Below are 15,403 nucleotides of genomic sequence, written 5' to 3' on the forward strand. Positions count from 1 at the left end.
CAAAAAGAACCCACAAAAACCCCATTCAAAGGTTTGCAACCTCAAAGATCAAAGGTAGATAAGGCCACAAAGATGAGAAAGAATCAATGCAAAAATGCTGAAAACTCAAAAAGCCAGAGAGCCTCTTCTCCAAATCACCACAACACCTCCCCAAGGAGGTCAAAGAACTGTGCTGAGGCTGAAATGGCAGAACTGACAGAAGTAGACTTCAGAAGGTACGTAATAACAAACTTTGCTAAGCTAAAGGAGCAAGCTGTAAACCAATTGCAAAGACGCTAAGAATTATAATAAAACAATACAGAAGCTGCACTGCACTCCAGCCTGGCAACAGAGAAAGACTCCATCTCAAAAACAAACAAACAAACAAACAAAAAAACAACAATACAGAAGCTGATAGGCAGAATAGCCAGTTTAGAGAGGAACATAACTGACCTGATGGAGCTGAAAAACTCAATACAAGAACGTCACAATGCAATCACAAGTATCAATAGCAGAATAGACTGAGTGGATGAAAGACAGAGCTTGAAGACTATCTTTTGAAATAAGATAGGCATACAAGAATAGAGAAAAAAGAATGAAAAAGAATGAACAATACCTCTGATTAATATGGGATTATTTAAAGAGAGCAGACCTATGACTGATTGGGGTACCTGAAGGAGAGGGAGAATGGAACGAAGTTGTAAACTTGAATATCATCCAGAAGAACTTCCCCAACCTAGCAACACAGGCCAATATTCAAATTCAGGAAATGTAGAGAACCCCAGTAAGATACTCCATGAGAAGATCAACCCCAAGGCACATAATCATCAGATTTTCCAAGGTTGAAGTGAAAGAAAAGTAATTTAAGGGCAAGCCAGAGAGAAAGACCAGGTCACCTGCAAAGCAAAGCCTATCAGACTAGTGGAGAACCTCTCAGTGGAAACCCTATAAGCCAGGAGAGACTGGGGGCCAATATTCAATATTGTTAAAGAAAAGAACTTCTAATCCAGAATTTCATATCTGACCAAACTAAGCTTCATAAGTGATGGAGAAATAAGATCATTTTCAGACAAGCAAATGTGGAGGGAATTTGTCACCACCAGGCCTATATCACAAGAGCTTCTTAAAAATAGACTAAATATGGAAAGAAAAAACCATTACCAGCCACTGTAAAAACACACTGAAGTACAGACCAGTGATACTATGAAGCAACCATGTGAACAGTCTGCAAAATAATCAGCTAGCATCATGATGAAAGGATCAAATTTACATATAACAATACTAACTTTAAAGGTAAATGGACTCATTGCCCCAATTAAAAGACAGAATGGCAAGCTGGATAAAGAGCCTAGACCCATAGGTATGTTGTCTTCAAGAGACCCATCTCATGTGCAAAGACACACATAGGCTCAAAATAAAGGGATGGAGGAGAATTTACCAAGCAAATGGAAAACGAAAAAGCAGGGGTTGTAATCCTAGTTTGTGACAAAATAGACTTTAAACCAACAAAGATCAAAATGGACAAAGAAAGGCAATACATAATGGTAAAGGGTTAAACTCAACAAGAAGAGCTAACTATCATAAATATATATGCACCCAATACAGGAACATCCAGATTCATAAAACAAGTTATTAGAGACCTACAAGGAGACTTAGGACTCCCATACAATAGTAGTGGGAGACTTTAACATTGCACTGACAATATTAGACAGATAATCTAAACAGAAAATTAACAAAGTTATTCAGGACCTGAACTCAGCTCTGTATGAAGTGGACCTGATAGATATATACAGAAATCTCCACCCCAAAACAAGAGCATATACATTCTTCTCATCGTGACATGGCACTTATTCTAAAATTGAGCACATAATCAAGTAAAACATTCCTCAGCAAATGCAAAAGAACTGAAATCATAACAGTGTCTCAGACCACAGTGCAATCAAATTTGATCTCAAGATTAAGAAATTCACGAAAAATCACACAACTACATGGAAATTGAACAACTGATCCTGAATGACTTTTGGGTAAATAAGGCAGAAATTAAGAAGTTTTTTGAAACTAATTAGAACAAAGAGACAATGTACCAGAAACTCTGGGACACAGCTAAAGTAGTGTTAAGAGGGAAATTTATAGTAATAAATGCCCATATGTAAAAGCTAGAAATATCTCAAGTTAACAACCTAACATCTCAACTAAAAGAAATAGAGAACCAAGAGCAAACAAACCCCAAAGCTAGTAGGAGACAGGAATAACCCAGATCAAAGTGGAACTAATGGAGATAGAGACATGAAAAGCCTTTCAGAAAACAATGAATCCAGGAGCTGGTTTTTTGAAACCATTAAAAAAATAGATCAACTGTTATCTAGCCTACTAAAGAAGAAAAGAGAAAAGAATCAAATAAACACAATCAGAAATGATAAGGGGGATATCACCACTGACCCCACAGAGATACAAACGACCATCAGAGAATACTATAAACACCTCTATGCACATAAACTAGACAATCTATAAGAAATGCATAAATTCCTGGACACCTATGCCTTCATAAGACTAAGCCAGGAAGAAATTTTATGCCTGAATAGACTAATAACGAGTTCTGAAATTGAGGCAGTAATAAATAGCCCACCAACCAAAAAAATCTCAGGACCAGAATCTCAGATAGATTCACAGCTGAATTCTACCAGAGGTACAAAGATGAGCTAGTAGTGTACTGACAGTATTCCAAAAAATTGAAAAGGAGGGACTCCTCCTAAACTCATTCTATGAGGCTGGCATCATCCTGATGCCAAAACCTGGCAGAGATACAAGAAACAAAGAAAACTTCAGGCCAATATCCCTGCTGAACATCAATGCAACAATCCTCAATAAAATACTAGAAAACTGAATCCAGCAGCACATCAAAAAACTTATTTAACATGATCCAGTTGGCTTCATCCCCAGGATGCAAGGTTGGTTCAACATACAGATATCAATAAATTTGGTTCATCACATAAACAGAGCTAATAGATGCAGAAAAGGCCTTCAATAAAATTCAACATCCCTTCATTTTAAAAACTCTCAATAAACAAGATACTAAAGGAACATACCTCAAAATAATATGAGTCAGATATAACAAACTCACAGCTAATATCATACTAAATGGGCAAATGCTGGAAGCATTTCCCTTACAAACTGGCACAAGACAAGGATGCCCTCTCTCACCACTCTTATTCAACTTAGTACTGGAAGTTCTGGCCAGGGAAATCAGGCAAGAGAAAGAAACAAAGCATATTCAAATAGGGAGAGAAGAAGTCAAACTCTCTTTATTTGCAGATGACATAATCCTATATCCAGAAAACTCATCATCTCAGCCAAAAAGCTTCTTAATCTAATAAGCAACTTCAGCAAAGCCTCAGGATACAAAATCAGTGTGCAAAAATCGCTAGCATTCCTATACACCAACAATAGACAAGCAGAGAGCCAAATCATGAATAAACTCCCATTGATCACTGCCACAAAAAGAATAAAATATCTAGAAATCCAGCTACCAAGGGAAGTGACGGATCTCTTCAAGGAGAACTACAAACCACTGCTCAAGGAAATCAGAGAGGAAGCAATAAATGGAAAAACATTCCATGCTTATGGATAGGAAGAATCAATATCATGAAAATGACCACAGTGCCCAAAGTAATTTATAGATTCAATACTATTCCCATTAAACTACCATTGACATTCTTCACAGAATTAGAAAAAATATTTTAAAATTCATATGGAACCAAAAAAGAGCCTGAATAGCCAAGAGAATCCTAAGCAAAGAGAACAAAGCTGGAGACATCACGCTACCTGAATTCAAGCTATACTACAAGTCTACAGTAACCAAAACAGCACAATACTGGTACAAAAACAAACATATAGAACAATGGAACAGAATAAAGAACTCAGAAATAAGACCACACACCTACAACCATCTGATCTTCTGATCTTCAACAAACCTGACAAAAACAAGCAATGGGGAAAGGGTTACCTACTTAATAAATGGTTCTGGTAGAACTGTCTAGCCATATGGAGAAAATTGAAACTGGACCCCTTCCTTACACCATATACAAAAATTAACTCAAGATAAATTAAATGCTTAAATGTAAAATCCAAACTATAAAAACTCTAGAAGAAGAGCTAGGCAATACTATTCAGGACATAGACACAGGCAAAGATTTCATGCTGAAAATGCCAAAAGCAATTGCAACAATGGCAAAAATTGACAAATGGAATCTAACTAAAGAGCTTCTTCTGCACAGCAAAAGAAACTATCATCAGAACGAACAGAATGGAAGAAAAATTCTACAGAATGGAAGAAAAATTTTGCAACCTATCCATCTATCTGTCAAAGGTCTAATATCCGGAGTCTACAAGGACCTTAAACAAATTTACAGGAAACAAACAACCCCATTAAAAACTGGGCAAAGGACCTGAACAGATACTTCTCAAAAGAATACATATATGTGACTAACAACATGAAAAAAGCTTAACATCACTGATCATTAGAGCAAAATCAAAACCAAAATGAGATAACATCTCACACCAGTCAAAATTGCTATTATTAAAAAGTCAAAAAACATGCTCGTGAAGTTGCAGGCAAAAAGAAACACTTTTACACTGTTGGTGGGAGCTTAAATTAGTTAAACTATTGTGGAAGACAGTGGATTGATTTCTCAAATACTGAGAAGCAGAAATACCCTTTGACCCAGCAATCCCATTACTGGGTATGTACCCAAAGTAATATAAATCATTTTATTATAAAGATACATGCACACATATGTTCACTGAAGCACTTTTCACAGTAGCAAAGACATGGAATCAACCTAAACCTAAATACCCAACAATGATAGACTGGATATAGAAAATGTGGTACATATACATCATGGAATACTATGAAGCCATAAAAAGGAATGAGATTCTGTTCTTTGCAGGGACATGGATGAAATTGGAAGCCATTATCCTCAGCAAACTAATGCAGGAACAGAAAACCAAAAACCACATGTTCTCATTTATTAACGGGGAGCTAAATGATGAGAACACAGGGACACACAGGGGGAGCAAGACACACTGGGGCCTCTTGGAGGGGGGTTGTGGAGGGAGGGAGGGCATCAGGAAGAATAGCTAATGGATGCTGGGCTTAATACCTAGGTGATGGGATAATCTGTGCAGCAAACCAGCATGGCACTTGTTTACCTATGTAATACACCTGAACATCCTGCACATGGACTCCTGAATTTAAAATAAAAGTTGAAGAAAAAAAAAGATTTAGCTACAAAGATATTAATCACATATTTGTTTAGAGTTATGAAAAACTGAAAATAACTTAAACATTTAACTGTACTGGAATGATTAAATTGTGATCAAATCATAGAATGAAACAATGTACAGCCATTAAAGATTATGTTGTAGACATTCATTTATTAACATAGATAGATGTTCTTATGTGCTGGAGAGTTAAAATTAAATTTCAAAACAGTTTGCAGTATATGATTTCAAATGTAGGTAGATGTATTAACACACATGAAAGATAGATAAAAAGATGATACATTGATAAATAGATACTCCAAAAATGTTCACAACAGCTGTTTCTGGGTGACTGTATTTATCTTCTTCTTTTTTTACTATATTTTCTTTTTAAAAAAACTTTTAAGTTCAGGGATACAAGTGAAGGTTTGTTATTAAGTTAGTTCAGCCATTGTGGAAGACAATGTAATGATTCTTCAAAGACCTAAAGCCATAAATACCATTCTACCCAACAATCCCATTATTGGGCATATACCAAAAGGAATATAAATCATTCTGTTATAAAGACACATGCACTTGTATGTTTATTGCAGCACTAGTCACAATAGCAAAGACGTGGAATCAACCTAAATGCCCATCACTGATAGACAGGATAAAGAAAATGTGGTAGATATACACCATGGAATACTAGGCAGCCATAAAAAAGAATGAGATCATGTCCTTTGTAGGCACATGGATGGAGCTGGGAGCCATTATCCTTAGCAAACTAACACAGGAACAGAAAACAAAATACCACACATTCCCACTTATAAGTGGGAGCTAAATGATGAGAACACATGGGCACATAGAGGGGAACAACACACACTGGGGCCTTTTGGCCTTCAGGAGGAGGGAGAGGATCAGGAAAAAGAACTGATGGTACGAGGCTTAATACCTGGGTGATGAAATAATCTGTACAACAAACCGCCATGACAGATGAATGTTTTCATTTCACTTGGGTAAATACCGAAGAGAAGAACTGCTGGGTCATATGGTAAATGTAGGTCAACTTTTAAGCAACTGCCTGTTTTCCAAAGTGGTTTACAGTTTTACATCCCTATCAGCAATATATGAGCATTGCAGTTGCTCCACATCCTCACTAACATTTATTTGATAATTCAATCTGTTTAATATTAGCCATTCCACAATCTGTGTACTAGTATCTAATTGTGGTTTTAATTTCAATTTTCCTAATGAATAATGATGTTGAACATATTTTTAGACTCTTATTTGCAGTTTGTATATCTTCTTTGGTGAAATGTGAGTTCAAATTTTTTTGCCCATTTTTAAAAGGCAGGTTATTTATCTGATTCTAAAGTTTTAGCAGTTTTTGCATATTTTGGATACAATCAAAGATATTCTTTAGAAATATATGTTTTGCTAATATTGCTTCACAGTTTGTAGCTTGCCATTTTATTTAATAACAGTGTCTTTTAGAGAACAAAATTTAATTTTGATAAAATACAATTGATTAAAAAATAATCTAAAGGCAAGCATTGAACACCTCATCTAATAAGAACTCTAGTGTGTATCTATTTCTATTAGAAATTGGCATGATATTAAAAAATTATTTTTCACAGTTTTCTGAAAAAAATAGTTTACTAACTAGTGCATGTACTCATTTTCATTTATTTTTTCAACAAATCTTTACTGAGAACCTCTAGTGTTTCAGAAACTATACTAGTATTGAGGATAAAATTTTGACCAAAATAGGCATTTTATCATTATTGTAATATAGACATTGGTATCACTGCAACTAATTTCATCACCTACTTTCTTTGTCCCTCTGGCTTAACAGTAAAGTATCAGAGAAGCACATAAATATTCTGTCAGTATTCTCTTTGAGGAATGAGGCTCTTATTTTGTATCCCCATGGTGTAGAACATATTAGGCTCGACATTCACATACTCAACAATTATCCCTTCAGTGCATACCCCATGAAAGACTTTGTACCGAGTATTGTGAGAGAGATGAGGCTGTATTAGAAAAGGATTTGGAACAAATAACGAAAATGATAGGGGACATGTACACAAATAATCCCAATGCAAGGCAGAGAAATAAATGCTATAGAAAAGTAAATATATGGTGCTATTGGAATTCAGGGCAGAAACAGATTATTCCCCAAAACACAATAAAGAAAATACTTTTTAGAAGAGTTGGCTTTTGAGCTGGGGCTGGAAGGATGGGAAGAATTTAGCTATAAAAATTGAGTGGATAGGAAAGGAGACAGGGAAGGCAGCAGAAGTGTGTAGAAAATGTCCCTTTACATATAAATTATACTTTATTAAAGCAAGTTTTATTCTAAAATTATTGTATACAGCCATTATATATATGTATGTGTGTGTGTGTGTTCAACAATTCTAACATTCATTTTTCAGATATTCAAAGCTAAATTATCTTAATCTCATATTTTTCTTCTTGTTTCTTAGGGTCAGTTAAGCCCACTTAAATCTCACCAGAAGAGAGAAAGTCCCTCATTTTCAGAAAATTATTCCAAAATTTCTTCTATTTAATTGTAGCTCTACAGAGCTGCATCAAGGAATTATTTTAGTCTATTCTAATTGTGTTTGTTGAGTGTAGTAACTACACTTTCTATCAAGAGTTTCTGAAACTAGTTATGGAACTTTGTTATCACTATTTTTGTGTGCTAATGTATAATGATAAACTAACAATTTGATTGAAAATATTAGCAGACAGTCTAAACATGTAGCCAATTTGCATATAATACTCTGTTCAGTATCTGTAATGTGATGCAAAACTTACCCTAAGCCTAAATAACTGTGTTGTTTTCCAATATGTAATTGGGACAATTAAGATATTACAGTAAAAGCGCTTGGCTCATGATGGCTTCTCTATTTAGCTTACTACAAATTAACCAATTATTCAGTGTCAGCGATGGTCATTTCTACAGTGATAACTTAAATCATACTTAGTTTTAAAGATATCAGTTCACACTCATCTTATTTCTAATTGCCCACAGTATTCCCTCTAAATAAAATTTATCTTCAATACTTTTACTGTGCTGTCACTCAGGCCACGGAAAATCCAAACTTCCACAATACATGTAGATTTATTCTAAACTATAATGACCTTTAAGTTGTTTTCTTCTTTGCCACTTCAAATATTACTTAAGTCCTAAAGGAGGTTTATTGCCAATAAAGTTGGTCAAGAAATGATCAATGCTATAATGATTTTGCAACAGTAAGTTCCATTGGCTTCTGTCAATCACATAAATGGGAAACTCACTTAACTCATAGATCCCCCTGTATTTTCCTGTGAAATTTGTAACACTTTTAAGAAGAAAAAGTGGGTGATTGAATTTTCTAAAAATGCATTTGTTTTACACCTATTTTCTTCATAGTTAACAAAAATAAAAACCACACTCAAAATGTTACATTATTATATTGCTTCTTCTTACAAAGTGTTCTAGAGAAGGTAAAACTATGGTAACAAAAAACAGATAGTTGGTTTCCAGAGCCTGAGGATGAAGGAGAAGTTAACTACAAAGGGCCATGAAGAAGCATTTTTGGATGGTGAAAATGCTCTATATCTTAATTTTGGTGGTCATTACACAGCAGTTTGCATCTGCCAAACGTATACAGCTGTATTCCAAATGGGTAAAGTTCATCATATATAAATAACATCTCAATAAATCTGACTTTGAAGACATAAAAAATCATTTATATCACAAATTTTGGGTCAATATAACTAGATATATTCAACAATCAATATGAGACCTATCAAGAAAGCAAAGGAATTCTTGATTCCCTAAGATGTTTCAGAAATTTCCCTCTTTCCAGAGTACCAATGACATTTTATTATCTTTTACAAATAAATGTGATATTTTAGGAAAAAAAAAGCTACATTGAACAAGTGCCTTACTTTTATTATTGTCTTTTAAAAAAAATCTAAAAATAACATTTAGTTAAATACAAGCTTATTTAACGAGTTGATTGGTTGCCATAATCATCTAGTCTGAGAATGACACACTACTATTTCTTTGCTTGCAGTTGCAAGGTTATTATAGTTTAACTCTCACAGTCTGGTAAGCAACTTGATAATTCAGAGAGATAATGGAGAAAAAACACTACTAGAAATTCTCACATGATATAATTGACATTCAGATTCAAGAAACAAAATTGATTAGAGATAATCCTGAGAAGGCTGCTTTAGATAGCAAATGCCTTACCTTTGTGTTTGGGTCGCATAGCTGTTATCATAAGTCTCATAGGTCTGGTCATCATATTCACCCCCGTAGCCATCATCATAACCCTGAGACAAAAAATGGTAGAAGCACCTGTTAGTCAATTTGATTAACTTTGATCTGTTTTCAGTTAGCACAATTTTATACAATGTGATCTTGGTTTAGATTTCATGTTGGGTAAGTATCCATATATCACATTTTACTAGATTAATGATTCTCACATAAACTTAAATAATATTTCATGGATCAGGTATCAATGTTTATTAAACTCAGCATATCATTGAAGCAGCAATACCTACTCTAAGACTTATTTAGAATTTTCATCAATAATAATGACTATTTAAGAAATTCAAAATAAGTTTTTCTATTTGGGTATACAAGAACAACTGTGCTAACCTTATGGTGGTGTTAACATGTTTGTTACTATCCCACTGGGAATTTTTTCTTCTCCTTTTAATAATCATAATTAAGATAGAAACTATAAACTACAGGATCCTTAAACTGTAGTCAACTTTCAGTAAAAATTATGGAGTCATTACTGATTAAATAAATAAATAAAAGAAAAAAAGAGGGAACTAAAAAGGAAAGAAGGAGTGAAATAAAGACTTTGTGGCCGGGCCTGGCGGCTCATGCCTGTAATCCCAGCACTTTGCGTGGCCAAGGTGGGCAGATCAGCTGAGGTCAGGAGTTCGAGACCAGCCTGGCGAAACCCCATCTCTACTAAAAAATACAAAAAAAATTAGCCAGGCATGGTGGTGTGCACCTGTAATCCCAGCTGCTTAAGAGGCTGAGGCAGGGGGAATCACTTGAACCTGGGAGGCAGAGGTTGCAATGAGCTGAGATTGTGCCATTGCACTCCAGCCTGGGCAACAAGCATGAAACTCCATCTCAAAAAAGAAAAAAAAAAAAGACTTTGTGTACATTATATGATTTTTAAATCTCATAAGTAAAATAATTATGTGTGATGAGACTTATTACTCGAGTAAATTACACTAACAAAGCTAACGCAGATTTGTCATAGCAGCATGTTCAAACAAGCTAGTAATTATACACTCCAGTTATCAATCACTCTGAATGATTTAGTTTTGTTTCTCTTTGTGGTCATTAATTTTAAACACTAGCCATCCATCTCGATTATTCCCTACTTCTGGAAAAACCTTCAGGTTTTCTGTGCCTGGTGCTGGCGCATCTCTTTCCCTGGAATACACTTCCGCCCTACCCTAGCACTTCATAAATTCTTTTCAGTCTGGAGGCTTACAAATCTCTCTTTATCTTGTTCAGGAGTTTCAGTAGAAAATACCTACATGTGAAATCTTTGACATTAGTCTTGACTAACACTTTTAAGCCCATTTAATGAAAAGACTAATATATTTATCAACTTAAGAAACTTCTAAAAATTTTATTTCCTTATTTCTTCATTTTCACGTGGTCTTACCATCATATAATGCTATTATTTACATATGAAGCTTTCTGAATCTAACTTCCATCTCTTGTCATTTTTCATTATATTTTTGCTCTGCAGTATGAAATAGTTTCTCTATTTGTTCCTTGAATACCCTAATTAGTTGCTATTGAGTTAAATTTTGTTCAATGTTCTAAAGTTAATTTTAGTATTTATAAAACAATTACATGCAGATTATTTAGAAATAATACAAACAAGCTTATGTCCCCAAAATAGTAGTTCCTTGTCTTGTTCTCCTTTAACCTTCAGCTCTCTTTCAGTATTTTCATCTATTATTTTAGTATTCATTTTTGTGTTATTAAGTAATATAGCTAAGTTATTGTTGTTGGATTTATAAATTTTGTCATTTTCTATTGGCTGTCCATTCAGGTTGTTAAACTTAGTTCTATTATTTCCCTTACTTATCTTCCCAATATAGTTTCATCATAATTTTTCATTAGTCAATATTAACATTATTGAGTGAGAATACATAATTGTATCCTCTTATGACATAAATTATTTAATATAATTCTGTTTTTATTCTCATACACCTTTTCCTTTCTTCCAACGTTAATAATTGTTCATTCATCTTATTATTTTCTTGGTTTTCCAAATATATAGAAATGTCTTCATCAATTGTCCCAATGGTCATATTAAACTAGCAGTAATATTTCTAAGATTCAAAGACATCAGCTCATCCATAATGTTTTTATGTGTAACATGGAGACTATCACCTGAAGAACTGTGTCATTGTGCTCTGGTCCACATTGATGAATTTCTAGACCTGAAGGCCAAGGTGTTTTCCTAAGGCCTCTTTCACCATTGTTGGTAGTGAATTTCCTTTGGCCAGATTCCATCTTTTCCTTGCTTTAATTTCTTGCTGAAACATCTCTTTCAATAACCTCTATTAAGAGATATTTTGGAGAAAAATATTTTGATTCTTTCTTGCTTAGCTTTACACTGCCCCCCTACTCACTGTAGCTTTTGTTTTCATTTTTTTGGTGATAAATTTAAATTATACAAAAGTTGGAACAAGATGTTAATGGAAACTCATCTACCCTTCACCTAGATTCAACAATTATTGACATTTTGTCTCATTTGTGTTATCTTATATATATATTTTTTAAGAAACCATTTGCAAATTAGTTCCAGAAACATGATATTTTATCCCTAAATACTTCAGCTTCTATCTCCTGAGTGTAGGGACATTCTTCTACATAAATGTATTATTATTACTCCTTAAAAATCACAATAAATTCACATCACTGTGAAGTCCCCAGTTAAATTTCTACAATTGTCCCAAGCATTTATGAATTTTGTAGCTATTTTAATCTTGCATAGCTATTTTTTAAAAATCAGAACCCAATAAAGAATTTTGAATTGTATTTGATGATTATATCTGTTTAGTGTTTTTAGAGCTAGCATAGTTCCCCAACCTTTTATTGCTTCCCCAAATATTAACTTTTTTGAGTGGTCCAAACCAACTGTTTTGTACACCATCCCACATTCTGCATTTGCCTGATTATTCTCATAATTACATTCAGATTTAATATTTTTGAAAGAATGTTACATATGTGATATTGTATTGTACATTTATGTTACTGGAAATTTTTAAATTGTCTCATACTTAATTGGTTGGGTAGGGAAGTCTAGGCTGAAAAAAAATGACTTTTAATCAGAATTTTGAGAGCTTTGGTACAATATTTTTACTATTCCATGTTAAAGTTGAGAATTCCTATTACTTACATGTGACCTAGATTTGTTTTGTCTCTTTTTATTTCTTCTGGATGCTTTTACAATTTTTCTCTCTGCTGTTCTGAAATTACAGAATGCAATGCCTTTGTGTGTGTGTTCCTTTTCATTCATTGTGTTGGGTGCTCAATGAGCTCTTTCAATCTAGAGGCTTATATTCTTCAGTTGTGGAAAATGTCTCTCCATTTTTTTTCTTTCTCTTTCTTTTTTTTTTTTTTTATAACCCTTACTAGTGAGATTGAGTCTTCTCGGTTGGCACAGTAAATTTACTTTTTTGTCCTATATGATATCTCTTATTCTTTTTACTTTACTACACACACACACACACACACACACACACTAACAACTGTTAGGATGTGGAGTGGATGTTTTGTGTTCTCAGGTATAGTTTAAGCATCCCATTCTTAGCCCAAGGTCTCATCTCCTTTGTGGTGGGACAAGGGTTAATACCATAATTGGAGCTTTCTGGAGCTGCAAGATTCAGGGCAGTCCAGCACTCTATCTTGAGGATCTGCCTGGTCAGTTATGAGGACATCCACAGGTGCTCCAAGGGGTGCAAACTTCTTTTTAGGAATCGGGCTTTTGGTCCTTCACCAAGATTATAAAAATATGGCTTCACTCACCTTTATTTCTTATGCAGGACTCAAGATCTCTAGCTTCCAACAGGAGGCAAGGCAGTTTTAATTTGTTTGTTTTGTTTCACTTTATTTTTGTGTTTCTGTTTCTGAGCAGGGAGGTACAAGAACCAGGGATGGGAGTAGGTACTTGTCTTCAGGGCTCCAGGGCTCCTGAAATCCCTATGTTTCCCCCATTTCCATCTGTTGAAATGCTACTGATTCCTCAAGGTCATTTTACATAATATCATCTTTAGAAATCTTTTCCTCCTTCTAACAACCATATATTAACCCTCAGTTCCCCGAATTCCAATAGCATGTTTTCTCTCATTGTTCTTAAAATACCTAAACATATACTATATTTCTTTTTCTATAATTTTCTCTCTTTTTAGAATTTAAGTTTCTGAAAAGCAAGGACTATATCATAATTTATCACCTTTTTGTTGTATTGTAGTACTTAGCATAGTTTATCCCATAGAATAGTCATTTAACAAATATATATTGAATTGTTTAATTAGCCAAAGGAGACTACTCTTATCCACTGTCTAGATATGGATTAACACAAATTAATCACAGCTAAAAGATAAATGTTTCAAATGATAAATATATAGAGCTATTATCTCTATTTATGAAGAATATCTTTACTATTTGGCCCAGGAAGATTATTTCATTTTACTCCCTCACTTACTCTTTTACTTCTTTCAATGTTACACAGAAAATCCCCAGAGTAGATGGAAATCTGTCCTGCTAACCTAAACTTTCATAAAGCATATAATGCAATGTTCCCCACATAGCTGTACTTACTGTAAAAGGGACAGTAAATGGGCATATTTTTCCAATACTTGATATATTTTTAAAACCATCTTTTTATTAAGAAATACGTATACACATAAATATTTGTAAATATATATGTATGTATGTAAACGTATAGTACTACAAAACAGTAAACTATCATTAGACAACCGTCACAAAATGAAAAGCATAACAACGTTTAAGATGTCAACACTGCATCCTAAATGTTAAAAACAGACCGTAAGTTATTCATTGGTATATCCTTATTGCATAAATCAGATCGTTTTCCTAATGCCAGCGCTAAGGAAGTAGTAGGTGGATTTCTGAAGAAGTGAGAAAAAAGCAAGAGTGTTCTAGCAGCTAGGGTAGGGAGAGACAACCGCAGAGCCATAAAAGGCATGGACTCCGGCTTTATTCTGTCTGCATTCAAATCCTGAATCCTAATAAGATTCTCAGATGTGGAAACTCATAAGACGTAGGGAAGAGTAAAGGTAGAACATGGAATGTTTTACATAATACAGTTTTTATTAAGACCAATAAAGTTGTAGAAAAAGAAAACCATAGTTCCAGGAAACCATATTTACGTGGTTTTTTAAGTAAAAATATGCATTGTGCTGATGATGGTCTAAGATAAATCACTAAAATAGACATGCTCCCTAAAAAGCCAGTCAGTATCTGCCTGAGATTTAAGGTGAATATGAATATTGAATTAAGAAATCAAAACATAAAAGATCAAAAATTCTGAAATGATACTTTTTCCGTTTTTGCTTCATTGTTTTTGCTGTTTGAAGACATTACTATCTTATCATGTCCTGGCTTATTAGTATATTTCTACTAAAAAATACTACTTTATTACTTAAGTTATCAGTCCCAACGCAGAATTTCCTCAAGTACAAAGAGCACATCCGATGTGTCCAGTAAAAGAAAACCTTCTAAATAAATTAACAATTTTAACTTTACTTTCTTCTAGCTGTAGACAGATGATTTGATATCTCCCACAAAAAAGAAAATACTCAAGGAGATATGATTCATTCCTCCCTGGAACATGGTCATGAAAAATATCTCTTCTAAGATTTCTTTCTATCTGTGAAGTTATAAATTCTTTAGTTTTCTATTCTTTGAGTCAAATGAGACAAGTCCTTATAGGATCCTTGTGAAACACAATCTTGGCTTCTTTCTGAGTCTTTGCTAAGTCCTCTACAATATACTTAAGGCACAATGTGAAGTGTGGGTCTAAAATGAAGGCCTGAGCTATAATGAAAAAAGGCAATTTCTTTGTAGCTTGCTATGAATTATAGACCACTTCACGCATTTGGGTATTGG

At 34.0% G+C, this 15,403-nt stretch overlaps 1 protein-coding gene across 11 annotated transcripts in view; it reads right to left on the reverse strand.

The window, feature by feature from the left end:
• Positions 1-15,403, reverse strand: part of KHDRBS2 (KH RNA binding domain containing, signal transduction associated 2) — a 795,325-nt gene that overhangs the window by 233,442 nt on the left and 546,480 nt on the right. For all 11 annotated transcript variants that reach the window (XM_055113704.2, XM_034962289.3, XM_055113705.2 and 8 more), the window contains exon 7: positions 9,467-9,549. In XM_055113704.2, the coding sequence (XP_054969679.1) occupies positions 9,467-9,549 (83 nt within the window). The remainder of the gene's footprint in view (positions 1-9,466; positions 9,550-15,403) is intronic.

Source organism: Pan paniscus, chromosome 5 (genome assembly GCF_029289425.2).
Source record: "Pan paniscus chromosome 5, NHGRI_mPanPan1-v2.0_pri, whole genome shotgun sequence".
Classification (NCBI taxonomy): Eukaryota; Metazoa; Chordata; class Mammalia; order Primates; family Hominidae; genus Pan; species Pan paniscus.